We start from the raw sequence: 15,148 nt of genomic DNA, 5'->3' as shown, positions 1-15,148 counted from the left end.
GACAGCTTGGACACAAACCAATTCCCTAGGTCATATTTACAAGCTCACATAAAAACTGATCATAAAATACCCACAAGTGTTTGTTATTGCATATTAGCATATTAGAGGTAGTAAAATTTGCATTATTTGGAAATTACATTTCTGAATGTATTTAAAGCATTTAAAATTCCACTTACCGTACATATTGTCCTATCAACAACTAAGTACATATGGAACTTAAAAATGCAGTACAGAGATAAATGTCAAATGTCGTGATCAACAAATCAGAAAGACTTTCAGTCCTGACTACGCTGACAAGCAGGTACAGAGGTAACACTAGTGTCATAATGTGCAAAGAACTGTGGGCAAGCTTAGCTTCATCTTAATGGATTCTAATCACATTTGTGAGGGATCTGGATAGGACATAATTAAAAATATGGAAGCCTGGAACAAACCCCTGTATTTCACCGTGCAACTAAAGTTGCTCATATACGGTCAAAGTGTATTTAAACAAGGAAACATAAAGAACTACTTTAAAAGTCCTATAGCATTGTATTATTTGGACTTCCATTTTATAGCTTTACAAAACCCCAAAAGAACTTATAAATACTGCAGATACATTAAGTAACTTCTGAGGTTACCAGACACAGCAGTTAGAAGATAGGAAATGCCAGGCTGACTGATGTCTGGACAAACTTACTCTGGCCCTTCTGCATACTCGATACAAACTTTTATTGTGCAGTAAAGAACTCTTGTATTTATGGCTCTCTGCTCACTTGCTGGGGAAGCCTGGAAGGAGTACAGGGATGCAGTAGATAGTTTACAACAAATACACTGTGGAAGACCAACCTACGCTGAAGGTTTCTCGCACACTTTCTGAGCCAGTCACGTGGCCACACATCATTTCAGTTCAACTCAGTAAGATTTTGACTAAGTGATAGGCATGAGGAAATGGGGACTCAAAAGGGAAAACTTTCCACAGCTTTAAAATACACTGTCATGCCAACCACTAAAATTAATTTCCTTTAATAACGGTGACCACTGTTTGCATAGAGCCTGCCCAGTAGGAGAGACAATTTCTGGATAGTGGGGGACATAATTTTTCTTGGTCACACAATGCACGAAGGAGGTTATTTTGTGCTGGAAGGAAGCTGCTGACAGAAATGTCTCTTCCTTTCATAACCGCAGCTAAGTGCCCTTCCAGGAAGGGAAGAATGGAAAACAGATCTTCAGGCACCTTACTAAAGCTGTGGAAAAGAGTGTGATGAGAAAGAGAAAACAAGAATACGCAGCTCGGCAAATATAGCAAGAGCTAACGTGACAGTGGGAAAGTCAGCACTGAAAGGTTCTTCATTTATATCTATGGTAGATTAAGACATCAGTAGTACTGTACTTCAGAATAGGTTGTGGAGATAGCAGCTTCCCTCAAACACACAATTACTTCATTACAAAGAGTGGAAGGGCTTAGTTCTATTTTAGGGTGGCTTAATATAAAACACTTGTGATCCATGGAAGGAGAGATGACAGAAATATATCCGTGTCAGATGACTCTAGCTGCTCTCATGGCCAAAATCTCTTATGTAAAATGTAACTCAAGTGCACTGAATCCCTTGTTATAAAGCTGTTACACAGACTATCCCTATAGATAGCGCGTTTCTCTGTTATTTCCCTGGCATTTAGCAATAAAGTAAAATAAACTACCTCACCTACACCAAGATAAAATACTTGTGCCAAGTCTGATCGTACCGAACGAGCGTTATCACCCGGGTCATAAGACAGAACAAATGCCCTGGAGAAATCACTGCCATTCAAGACACATCCTGAGAGAACCAGCTGGTTGGTTTTCGACTTGTTCAAACCCAAAGCTACAGAATTAAACATTACTGAGTCAGAACCAAAGTCTGATTTTGACTGGAAACTGCTCTCCACCGCCAGCCTCTAATTTCAAGCATTTTAAAACATTCAGTACCTCACCTGCCAGTTGTATTTCACGTGGGTTATGCAAAAAAAAAAAAACCACAGAAGAGTGACTCACCTGGTATTTTGGGCATTGTTCTTTTGGATCAGAGAATGAGGAGGATGAATTGATTGAACTGTCCAAGGAAGAAGAGCTGTCTCCCCCAGGCTTCAGTTGGCAACATTTCCCAAAAACTCTCACCTGAGCATCGCTGCAGAGTTTCTGAAATACAGACAACATGTGACACACTAAGACCCATGACCTGAAATCACTGTTTAGTGATTGTACTTACCTGTTTAGGTAAGATATTTAACAGCTGAAAGGCTTATGACCCAGGAAAACAGTTAGCAGGATATTTATTAGTGTCTCCTGCAGCCTGGCTGTACAAAAGAAAGCTGAGCTGTTTTACTTCCAATTAGCCAGGAGCTAACAGGTCACTCCAACTCCATTTTCCTAAGTAGCCATCTGCCTCTGAAGCTTTACAAATGACTTTTTTAGACCCAGGATTAGGAGAAAGGATGGTACCAAAGTGTTTAGAGGAAGGATGGCAACAATAGGCTCCAGCTGTCTTCATCGTGCTCCCTGTGCCCGCTGGGGCGGAGGTGACACAGCAGTGCGATGGGCACAGCCCTCCAGAGCGACGATGCCGGCCAGATCATGACAAGGAGCAGTTCACGCTGTACAGAAAAACACACTGACGAGGAATAATCGAGCAAGAACACAGAATTCAAGAGAGATTCATGTTACAAGGATAAGTGGAGAGAAAAGGTACTATTTTTATAGATCTCTCCCTAGCTGTGTCTAAGTCCCCTAGTCTTTTTAAAGACTGGCACAGAGGTGACACGTTCCTCTCGTTTTCAGTACGAGGGAATTGTGAGGCTGAAAATGGGCAAAGCTGAAAAACATAGTTAGTGTTACAGAGAAGCCAGAAAAGTTTCACAAAATGATGGAGAAATAGTCCAAGGGGTGATTTCTGCTAGAGATTCAGACAGAAAGCATAGCAAAAAAGGGAGTTAGGAGGGCTCAGATGGAGCTGGAACCGACATACAGGACGGGTGGGATCTGTGTCCACTCTACACATGCAGTATTATCAACCACTGGCACGGGAGATGCTCCTCTACTGTTTTGTTCACTATTTAAAAATATTTGCGATTTCCCCTGCGAATCTCAGCATCCCAAGCAGAATCAGCATCCACATTAGTTAATGCCATTTACACTAGCATTAGGCAACCCTCTTCACGTAAAGATCTCAACATATTTTTCACATACTCATTACACTTCAACACACCCACGTAAGGTTGGCATTATTTACATTTGCTAGTGGGCAGCACTAGGAGACAGAAATAGTCTACACTGCTCAAAATTACATACTAAATCTGCCCGAAGACTTTCTTAATTACCATTTCCTATACAAACACCAAACCAGTAAGAGCAAGCTGGAAGAAAACCCTACTAGAAGCAAGGTTCAAGGGACAGACAGAAATACAGAAGTGCTGTTATATGTCACAGCTTCGTCTCTGGACTCACAGGTCCACATCACAAGCTCCCCCTTCATTCAAAAACATAAGTATGTCTCAATCTTTAATAGCTATGAAAAAAAAGGAAAAGGCATAAAGAAAAGTGTGAAATATCCAAGGCACAGGGTGGTAAGTTCATGAGTCTGCTGAATAATCAGCAACAACTGTACAAAAAAAGATGACTACCCTTACTGTTGTGGAGGGATTTTGATGAGGGACAAGATGGGAATCCCATGCCTCTGTCCTAGGCTGTGCAGGTTACTTTTTTTTTTTTTTGGGGGGATAAATCTCACCCACAGTTAGGGACAGGTGACTTTTTTCTTGGCCCTCACTGTGGGTGAGATTCAGCAAAACAGCAGAAAACGTCAGGGATTACGGAGCTCCACGCAGCAGTCTGCACTGCTGCTCCCATTAGAGAGCTGCTGCCACAGAAAGCCTTAAGGAAAAATGTGCAAACAAATCAGTAATTCTGTGGCAGAGGGGAAGGAAGCATTCACTAGCCGCTGAGTCCTGTGCTTTACTGACATATACAGCCTCCCATAGTAGTAGCCTCTTATTACCACATCGTGGTGAGTACGTTGAATTCATGCAATACGTAGATTTGCTAATGGCTAGTATCTGTGTCTTGAGCACAGTACACAATGGCTGGAACATGTGAATGATCATCATATGACTTCAGCAGGAACTCGTGAACTAGAATTGCATTTTATCTCTGACACAAACAACAATGTCCTAGGCTAGGCAAGCATCATGTGATAAAACCACATAAAATCCACAGGGTTACAGAAGCTTTTACAGGCAAACCACATTTCAGCTTGCATTTTCCAACAGATGTTGAAAGTTCCTTCTAAAAAGTTATAATTGTAACTAAGCTTCCTGAGACTGTAGAGCCAGTAAATGCATTTTTACAGGTGAAAAAAATTTCTGTGCATTAAAAAAAATAGGCTAAGTTTGCAAATTACATACTTTTAAATCATTTTTTCTCATTATCACTGCATCTTTCTGCACAGCAGCTTTCCCCAGATCCATTGGGGAGTCTGGTATCTTGAAGTAATAGTTGCCTAATTTAAATAGCAAACCAGGAAAATGGCTGTTTGGTCTTTGCAGTGGAGTTTAATGAACCAAGACTCCTGCAAGGAGTCTGTAAAGGAGTGCAGGATCTTTCAGATACGACTTTTCAGAACCTTGTGAACAGTAAGTCCCTCCTAAAATGCAGATCACTGACGAATTTTGGTGTTTGCCCTTTTACAAACTTAGCACATGCTTAAGAATAACCTGTTGGACAATGAAAATAAGTACCTGCAATGCCCCTCTCCTCTGCAGTTTCTGACTCCAAATGTCAATGAAATTTTAGATGCTACAAATCTCGAGATATTATGCATCAAAGGAGTGGGATTACTTGCATTCCAATATAATATTCCAAAGATACTCAAGCCAGGTTTCCAAAAATAAAAAGGTATCCTAATTATTTAAGAACTGTACAAGGGAAAGTTTCAAAGTTGTGGATTTTCCTTCCAAATAGACATAGCTGCAACAAATCAGATCCCTAGGCAAAGTGCTGCTGGAGTCCTCCGAAACGCTCGCTTTTGCTGGAGAGCAGAACATCGGCTGGAAGGATGCCGCGGGCAGCTGCCGCTCCTGGCTGCCACGCTGCTCTCCCCGCTGTGGTCACACTCTTTGTTCTTTCTCTGCCAGCTCGCTGCAGATACCGCCCAGCTCCAAAGACTTCCTGGCAGTCACAGTTCTTACATTAGAGGTCATCATTTGCTGAAAGTCTTGGAGACCTATCAGGTAGTACTGAAGATAACTTAGAGTAAAAAGTCTTTATAGTACAACAGGGTACAAAGTAGTTTTCTTCTACAGTTCTGCTTCTGGAATCTTTCTCCACCTCTATCAGCAAAGACCTTTAACTCTTTGCCACAAGGTCTATAAATTCCTAAGTAAGTGGAAAGAACATGCCCAGTGCTGTGCACAGGAAGAGGAGTTTCTGCTGGGCAAGTTTTGGTTTGGGGATAAGAAGAAAGTTGAAAGGAGCCTGGTGTGTTGAACTAAATCCAGACTGTGTCCATGTGTGTTAGGGCTGAGAGTGACAGAAGGAAAGAAAAATGTCATCATATGCTTTACTCTTTTCTACCTCTCTGCAACAGCAGGTGCTCAAATACCACTGTGGTGGTAGTGATAGAGAAATCTGTATTTCCAAGCAAAGTTGCCACTCTTCAAGAGCTCTGTACCTCATTTCTAGAACAGGTTTTTCAGCAAAGCTGAAAAATTATTCCAAAATAGAGAAATTAACTCTTTCGCTTTATTAATATGCATTGGTCTGACTGTGTAATTAACTGTATGCATCCACGTAGGACATGGGAGTAACCTGAATAGGCATTCATTCCTTCCCTTCAAGTGCTGCTGTAAAAATCCAGGTATCTTTCTTAAAATGCAGCTGTCAAGTGCTACATTCTCCCTTTATTTCCAGAGTTGTCAAGTTCCTCTGCTACTCAGAGGTCAGTGAAAGATGTAAAGACAACCCTATGCTCCTCCACTCCACTAGTATTCTTCCGTTTCTGTTTAGAGAGAATAAGCAGAGTTAAGAAGGTGGGACTCTGTCTCTGTACTTACAGCTGGTGTCTTTATCTGTCCGCTCAGCCTGGCTCACTGGAAACCTGTCCACCGAGAGCCAGATACAGACCATACAGCCTCCGTTTCACACAACTCACCTAAAAGCAAAAGGCTCACTATCCAGTTACTAATCCCTCAAAGCAATTTGCTGCTCAACATTTATCCAGGGCTGAAGTATATTAGAACACGTGGCTAATCCTGGCTTGTTTAAAACAGCATGCCATTTTTCTACTTTGGGATAAATATGACATTTGGAGTGAAAGAAATTGCCGCAGTAGGAGATCAAGTATCATATGACCTTTCAGTTAAATTATCCCAAAGATAAAGACAACTAGGTTACGTGGCAAAAGTGAACTTTTTGCTCCCCAAATCCAAGTCCACTGTTGCACCTCTAGATCTCAAATTCTACACCCCGGGGCCACTCTTTCTCTTTCATTTCTTCAAAAAACCAAAACAAACCCTGCTTCTGAAAATCCTCTTCTGACTCTGGGTCCTGGGAACAAGCCATTGCCCTTGTCCGATTCCTTGTCTTTCTCCCTTCCCAGCCAGACCACCCAAACTCTGGATCCCCGCTCAGCACAGTGCACAGCTTGGCTCTTGCTTTCTTCTCCTCCCTCCTCTTCCTCATGGTCCCTTGACAGCCCTTTTCCTCCCTGGACTCCACGCCTTCCTCTAGGCTGATCTTTAGACTTAGGAAGTCTTTTAGCTTCTTATATGTCCATCAATACCTCTCTTCAGTCAAATCCTGAATGGTAACCGCTGTCTTGTCATAAGTCACCAGTGGACAACATAAAAAGGAAAGCGAGCAGTTAAACGAGACAGCTAACCCTCATCCCTGAACTCATTCAGCCTGCTCCGAGGAAAGCCCTGACACAAGGTTCCCCTTCCCAGGTTCTTCTTTGGTTTACTCCCCATTTCTCCCTCATGGCACCATTTCTGTGGCATCCTTATCCCAGTCAATTGCCGGCCCTTGGAGGAAAACTCATAACTTCAGCTGGCCTTTGCACACCAGCATTTATGGCAACATAACTCATGCGCCACACAACAGCAGCAGCACAGTGAAATACAACGCAGCCTTCGCGTAAGGTTAGCATGAACGCAGTGTCAAGGTTGAGAAGCCAAGCACACAGGGGTCAGGAAAGGCAGAGCCAAGGCTGAAAGCTCAGCACTGGCCAGGCCACCTGGCCTCTGCACCTTAAAAAGGAAAAGGAGCTGCTTGTCGTGCTTGATTTGAAATTCAAACCAGGCCTGGTATCACAGCTCTTGGAAGAGTATACCTGTGTTCACACACGGCTCCTGGCTTGGAAGCTCAGTACAACCCAAGGGGGTGGATGTGTGCGGGACTTCGCACAGCCCCGAGGCACCGTGCAGGGGGGCAGGAGGGGCTGGGGGTACGCGTGAGCGGAAAGCTGGTGAGGAGGTGTTAGAGGAAAAGGAGCAGACAAGCACAGAAATAAGTCTACTAGTAGAAATCAGTCATAGGTCGTAACACTATCACCTGCAAATCAAGTAATACAGTCTCATTAGAAACGAGACACTTAATGAGGAACAAACTCTGAAGTAACACTCTAGAGGAGACAGCAGATCAAACCCTCAAGCTTGCCCGTAGAAGTACTTTGATACCCAAAAGTCCAAGGGATGTGGATGTTTGGGTGTGGACTGAGGCTGTTTAGTAAAGGCATCAGTAATGTCTACTTCTCGTATCACACGCTGCCGTGGTATACTCAATATGCAAATGCCTGTTCTGATACATTTGCTTACGACCTAGTGTCACAGGCTGGAAAGGGCAGCCACTCTCTTCTGGGATACCCTGGCAGAACTCAGACAGGGGAGTTGCCCAATTTTCTAATGCTTGTGAAGCAGCAGTCTGTCGGCTCTGCTTACAGAGCCCGGCTGATCAATAGCCCATCCCCTGGAAAGCCGGGAAAGAACCTCTCCTGCTTAGCACCAAAAAAGGTATAGGACTCACAAAGGGGATCTCTCGGCCTCCCCCCATGCCAAGTGCCCACAGCTGCCTAAGGCGGATCTCTGCCTGGCCTCGGTGGAAACGCCTGGCACAGCCTTCGGCCAACATTCCCGGTGCGGCGGCTGCCAGCCCTCCAAGTCACCAGACTGCTGCTCAGCTTTGCTGGCCAAGTTTAACTCTAGTGAGACCCGAGGAAAACATCACTTCTCCTGCGCAACTGAAATATTTTAATGGCCATACTGCAAACTCTCAGCTGCCTTCTGTCTGTCTCTGTTCAATACCCTCCCAAAATTTTTGTTTACCTAATATTTAGCTTTACTGAAGACATGAAGGGGCTGATTTAATATCCAATGAAAATACAAAATCCTTATTTGTGTTATAGTCACATTTCCCTCACGGAGAATATGAACCCAGTAATGCTTTAATAATTAGAGCCCAACTTGGTGTGAGCACAAACTCTGCAGTTTTCACTCATCAAAAAGTCAGAGCCTACTGTTTTATGTCTTGAAGCATCTGTGTCTGGAAAAGTTTGCTCTGATGCTCCTTAAATTTTATAACCATACCTTCCCCTATAGAATTCAAATGACTGAGCCATGTTCAATCTTGGTCCACCGCACACAACTCTTGACATATGTAGAGATTAGACATATAAAATAGAGCAAAGTATATCTCACCTTGCTGCAGGCATACAACTCTCAACTTATAATTGCTTTCACATCTCATAAGCAACAGAAAATGGGAACTGAAGAGCACAGCAACATAAAGCAAACTGAAACCCTCTCGGTTTTCTGCGTTAGACTGATTAGACCTCAACCAGAACAGTCTGGCCACTGCTAGACACTCTTGCAAATCTCCCCCCTAGTGTTATTCGTAAATCCAGAGGTATAAATCATGTTGGGGGGTGGGGGTGGGGGGGGGAATGGAGAAAGCGTTGGCTTTTGTAGGGTGGTGAACAGATACCCTTTCAGAAGAGAGAGTGCCCAGCCCACCCACATGTCTTGCTGCAAAAGGGCAACAGTGCCTTGGAATGTGCTTAGAGCCAAGATCTGGCTTTGTATAGGCAGGGTGTGTCTTTGTTAATGAAAATGATGATAAAGAGCGAGAAAAATAAACAATGCAATTCCTTGAAAATGGCCAGTACGTACTGCTAACTGTACAAGCCTGTACTAAGCTCGCAGCAAGCCGAGCCGAGGACTCTTCTGCACGTTTTTACCTGCATAATGTTTCTGCTATCGCAAAGTTTTGTTTTACAAGGAAAGTTTTGCCTGACATGTCATTATCTGAGTGCTGCAGAAGGCAGATATCATGGCAAGCAAATGTTTCAATATAGTCTCTTTCAAAGGTTCCTAATACCACAAAAAAGAAGAAATATATCAAGTTACTAGAGATGAGTACTGGGCATTTCAAACACCCTGGGAACAGTCTTCCTCCACCAGTCTCACATATTTCACAGAGATGGTGAATACAGCCGTTTCCATCCCCCTTCCCCCTTAGCAAAGAAGAATAAAGGAGAGATTAATATGGAACCATATTAGTTTCATTATCAGACATTTATTCAGTTGCTGTTGAGCTGTCACAGTCAACGATCTTTCTGAAATAAACCAAAACAGTGAAGTTCGCAAGTTCACTGTGCAAGTACAGATCTTTCTTAAAGAGGTTTTAGGCTTTCAAGAAATCAATTGAAATATGGCAAGAGGATTTATACTGTACAACGTCTTTTTTATTAATGAAGTAATGCTTTATAACTAATGAAGTAATAGTAATAAGCATAGCCAGCAATTCGTACCAATAAACCACTTCTAAAGATCTCTTGTCTTTAAAAACCTGTTTTCCTGGCAAGAACACCTAGAAGAACAGGAATTTATAAATTATACAGCCATTCTAACAAGTTGAAATTCAAAAGAAAGATGCATTTTGTTCAACATCTGTGAAACTTGCTTTACTTCACAAATTCTCAAAAAGAACTAGGAAGTTGGGATCTTGATTCATGGCTAGGAAAGCGCTAGAGTAAGCGATGGAGAAGCCTGGAAGTTAGTGCCCGATGAGACACAAACTGACTCCCAGAGGTTAGGATATGCGGCCACAGGAAGCACTCAGGACCAGGATGAGAAGCATCAGGCTGGCAGCATTCAGCAATAGGCCGGAAGAGCTTACAAAGCTGCATGAAGAATCCTCTGGCTGTACTCCAATACCCAACATGAAAACCAGAGCTTGGGGGTAACGTTATTTTGTGTACTCCTGCTTACAGAACTTAGTAGGTCCTATGGGTAAAAGCAACTGGGATAATAAATTTCAGTTCACAGTGCTTTCTGCTCGCAGAGCTTAAAATGGTTTGCAAATGTTTTCAGAGATGGTGAAAAGGAAGTTCAAAGCAGCAAAATAAGTTGTCCAACCTCACACAATAGCACTGTGGCTAGAAATTAATCTTCTGGCCAGAGCCCTTAGAAGGAAGTATCCTCATCTGACTGCATCCATTACAGTTTCAATTAATAGATTACCATGCAGACCATGCCAAAACGAAAACCAGAGGAAAAGTTTTCAAGTAACTTTCTGTGAAAAAACTGTCAGCAAAGCATAGAAACAACGACTGGCAAAAGCTAAGCAAACAGGACGCAAGAGGACACAGGACTGGGAGGACCTTCCAATTAAGAATGCAGACCCCACCGTGGCATAAAAGCACATCCACAAATATCAGTTTATGCCCTGCCTCAGCCCCCCAGCATTGCCTGCTGCAGCCCCAGGAAGGAATCCTCTTTGAAAGAGCAGAATGTAGACAAGCCCAGGAATAAGAGATCACTACAGTATTTAAAGCTGTTAAGAGTGAAATCACTGAAGCCTGAATAATTTGCAACTTAACAGGCATTTAAATATAGCCCTGCATATAACTGACGTTTAAATGTTGACATGAATAAAACAGAACATTTGTGATTTATGAATCTTGCAATTTTAAAAAATATAGACGATAACCGTGTAAATGAGTAAAATACTCACCGACACCGAAACATCCTCTATTTTTCTTTTAGCACTGGAGTCAAATAAGACATTCCGTCCTCTTCTTTCGCAGTCCTGATACACAATCAGTCGGATCTGACTTGGGTCAAACTCCGGCAAAGGCCAGCTTTAATTAAAAAATAAAAGAGCAGAAGGATCAATTACCACAACTCTTTATTACACTGTTCTTTCTACATTATCTGTACATACAACTTTATTAAAACAAAGTCAAGCAAATGCAATGCCATTTCATCAGACTATTTGATCCTGCAGCCAGACCGATGCCTTTTGGTTTTTTCTTTCCCCTACACTTGCCAAATTACACCGGCATAAACGGCACCAGTCCACTACAACCATATACAATGATGTGCGCAGCATTACTAGCTCTTGTGCTTTCTTGTGATACTTAATGTTTTCTTCAAGTTCCAGCTTTTTGAAATCAAAGTCATAGAAGAACTCAGCTTTTGTGTTTAAAGAAAAGAAACGATGAGTCCCTCATCATTGCAAGCACTAGCTTGAAAGCATTCACAATTCAAAAGCAAAAAGAAAAAAGGTATATATTCACACTGGCCTCTCCCTTAAGTAATGAATTTCTGCATTTGTAGTCATGGGTTTTCAGCCTCATGGGTTGGCAAACCACTGAACTCCACAGCTGAAAAAAATGCAAAGTACCTTTCCTACCCTTCTTCAGGTTTCACAAACACTGTAGTAACATAGGTGTACAGAACTAACTGCAGCATTATAAAGTACAACATCCATACTAATATATATGCTTTGATGCTCAGGAACAGAGCACCACGTGTAGCTTGGTCCTGACAATATACTCAGGTCCTCGCTACATTCAGACTTAGAAATAATCTCCACTTAAGCCACTGTGATTCAAGGCCATGCTGCTGCATGGGTCAGCAAAACACACACAGCAGTCCTCTTCTAACACATCTATCCCCAAACTGGTTTTGCAGTCAGTAACAAGGAAAGGAGCCTTCCTGAGCCTCTGTCTTCCCCAGTGCCACTGACTTCAGAGGAGCTCTGCAAAGGGAGAACTTGCAGGGCTCAGGCTTGAATACCAATGCATAATCTTGCCTTTAAGGGTGCTTTGTAGCCATGATCTTAAATTTCCATTTTAAAAAGCCAGCCATCACTTTAAAGCCCAGCAAGCATTGTTGCCCGTGGGCTCGGGAATCCATTTTCACAGATATCTTCTCGGTTCTTGGAAGATAGAAAACAAGACGACTGCTCCATCCATGAAACCAACAGGAATTATCTTTCAGCTAGTCACGCGCCATTTCCTAGATCAAGTGAAATTCTATCTCCCTCATCCTTGGCTTTTAGGCAAGCAGCATTAGCATGAAACCCCAAGAAATGAGAAATGAGGCCCTGGAACTTTCCAGCCATTAATGAAGGATACAGGCTCCCAGTTTACAAGAAGGAGCTGTACATTTATTTCAGCAAAAAGACACCCAGAAGTGATAATATGGATTAAAGCAAACCTGGCACGCTAGACTCCAAGACTATGGTAAATTTTCTTCTCCTCTGCCCCTCTAATTCACCAACCCAAAGGTTTCCTTCTCTGCACCCATGCTTTATGTGATCAGTACACTAATGATGATTTGTAACCCAACAATTTCTATAATAGGTCACAGCAGAGAATCAATTTGATCACCAAAGCCATCGTTGCCTATCAGAAGTTTTTAAGCCTGTCCTATATAGATTCACAGGCTTTACAACTATTGTAGTCCCAGCGAGGTGAAACTAAGCACCAAGACATACAGTTACTCAGTCTCTTAAGAGAGGAAATCAATTTCCTAATGTGCTCAGCCCCACCATTTAGCAACAGGAGAGAAAAACAGAAGTTGCAGAGAAGATAGTGTGCAACAAATGTCAAAAGCAACTTATTACAAGAAAAAAGCTTGAGCAACTTGAAACTGAAATAACTAGATGTCTAGATTTGGGGGCAAAGAGCCCTGCACCCTCTCTGTTTGGGCAGAGCTTACATTTACGAGGGGCTCTGCTAATGAGCCCCACCTTGCATTGCAGAAAATGGAAGACAACAAAACCCATATTGTTTGATGCATATCTGGAGTGTTATCAACCGAGAGGCTCAAAGGCACTAGAGCTGGGAACAGTTACTTGTAAGAGCCTGACTTCAGCTAGAGGTGAGGCGGCAAGTGAGACCGCTGGATAAACTGGCTTCCTGGAGGAACCGTCTCCTTATATTTAAGTGAAATCAGTGGAAGCCTGGAAACGCATTTTGTTTCCAGATAGGCCACTGTGGTTCCTATAAAGAAACAGTATGTGACAATAACAATGAATTGCTTGCCAAAAAGGTGCTATCGCTTGCTCCACCCTTGCAACGCATTTGAATTTCCTTCACACTTAGACAAAAGCATGTCTTCCATTACCTAGTACTTTTGATATTTGACTTTGAAATTACTGGCAAAGAAGGGCAGTAGCTGTTCCAGATCTTAGGAAAGTCTACTTATAAAAAGCTCCAAGAGCAGATTACACGCTAAGAGGAGAGAAAGCTAAATATAAAACTCTTGCTGTATTCGGTAACATATTTGATCAAGGTAACAAGAGCTTGTTTACTTCTCAGCTTCTTCACATGACATTTTAACTTTCTCTAGACAAGCATTTAGTAGATATTATCCATCATAATTTGTGATAATTCCAAACAAGCATTATCTCCATTACATAACAGAGTCCTTAAGCACATGTCAGCCTTGCAAAAACACTCCCTGGCAATAGCGGGCCACTTCCCAAACCAGAAGAAACTTTAAGAGACCTGGGGGAAAGTTCACTTAGACAGACAGTAAACAGAGGCAGACTGGCACCTCCGACTCACCCCCACCACCTCCCAGCCAGGCACATTTTTCTGGAGGAAGCAGGACAGGGAGTAGCTTTGCCATTGCTGTTAGCAGCTTTAAAATACCGTTTAGCTTGATATCTGGGTAGATTATCCCCAGAAAGGTACAAATTCCTGCGTGTAATACGCAGGGCACGTTCTCAAAACAAATATAACAGGGCAATACTCCAGCGCTGCTCTTCAGGCAGATGAAAACTGACCTAGATCTTCTGAATATAATTAGTTCTGTTTATAAAAGGAAACTAACTTTGACATTTAACTGATGTTTTCTTGAGATTGTTATAGGAAAACCAGGAGACGTAGAATCAAATGTTCTAGTAATGTTAATGAAAGGCGAGCCTCCATCTCCCACGCTGTTCTGGAAATGACGGTTCCCTTAATGAGGACTTTTTCCTGCGCAACCTATCTACCAGTCTTTGATCTTTCCTTGAAACTGATTATATTTAAAGAAAAAAACCCAAACCAAACCCAGAACAAACAAACAAACATAAAAACCACCACCAAAAAAACCCCAACGATCTTTTCACCAGTGGAAGCGTCTGTGACTTTGCCACACAGTTAGTGCAGCGAGTTCACGCGTGGAGCAGGAGAAGAAATAGTGATAAACAAATGATTTCTGAGCAGGACACCAGTCCTGTGGAGATCTCCACTACACAGATACTGATATTTCTCGAATGAGGTGTTCAGAAATACCTATATGACTAGAATGAGGCAGAAATCTGTATAAACGCTGTGTGGGATATTTCAGAAACAAATCAGGTAAAACCAGATCTCAGACGATCACAGACTGCTTGAGGTTGGAAGGTCATCTGGTCCAACCCCCCTGCACAGCTGCTAATGCGAGTAGAAAACACAAAGGGAAAGGAATTATTTGGGACAGAAAAGCAAACTTCCACATGAATAATGATGAAGTTATTAGAAACTAATAATAATGAAATCAAGGCCTGAAAAATGGTATTTTAATGCATGGTCACACTTAAGCCCTGCTATTGTTCAGCTCTTCTTGCTCTTTCACCCGTTTTGTTTTCCTGCCTTTTTTACATTCAGCCACCAGGATTTGTAGTTTTTTTGTAGTTTACATTTACAGATCCATTACACGCTTCCTGACATCTCCACTGCAAGTTGCATGGCAATCCAGAACTCCAAATTCTCTCCAAGGATGGATTTTTCTCATGCATCTAGTTCCTGGAGTTTATTACTGCCAGACATTTCTCAGCAAGAGGCAACTGAATGGCTTTAACTTGGTATTCTTTTAAACT

General features: G+C 42.3%; 1 protein-coding gene across 5 annotated transcripts in view; it reads right to left on the bottom strand.

Annotated features, from left to right (window-relative positions):
• The window catches only part of FNIP1 (folliculin interacting protein 1), a 70,585-nt gene that overhangs the window by 28,700 nt on the left and 26,737 nt on the right, over positions 1-15,148 (bottom strand). For all 5 annotated transcript variants that reach the window (XR_012044082.1, XR_012044083.1, XR_012044084.1 and 2 more), the window contains exons 2-3: positions 11,024-11,150; positions 2,015-2,158 (exon numbers count right to left, since the gene is read on the bottom strand). Coding sequence is in view for 2 of the 5 variants with exons in the window: in XM_072872156.1 (XP_072728257.1) it covers positions 2,015-2,158; positions 11,024-11,150 (271 nt within the window). In the remaining 3 variants the exon portion in view is untranslated. The remainder of the gene's footprint in view (positions 1-2,014; positions 2,159-11,023; positions 11,151-15,148) is intronic.

The sequence above is a fragment of the Ciconia boyciana genome, chromosome 9 (genome assembly GCF_034638445.1).
Source record: "Ciconia boyciana chromosome 9, ASM3463844v1, whole genome shotgun sequence".
Classification (NCBI taxonomy): Eukaryota; Metazoa; Chordata; class Aves; order Ciconiiformes; family Ciconiidae; genus Ciconia; species Ciconia boyciana.
This window is presented reverse-complemented; position numbering and strand designations above follow the sequence as displayed.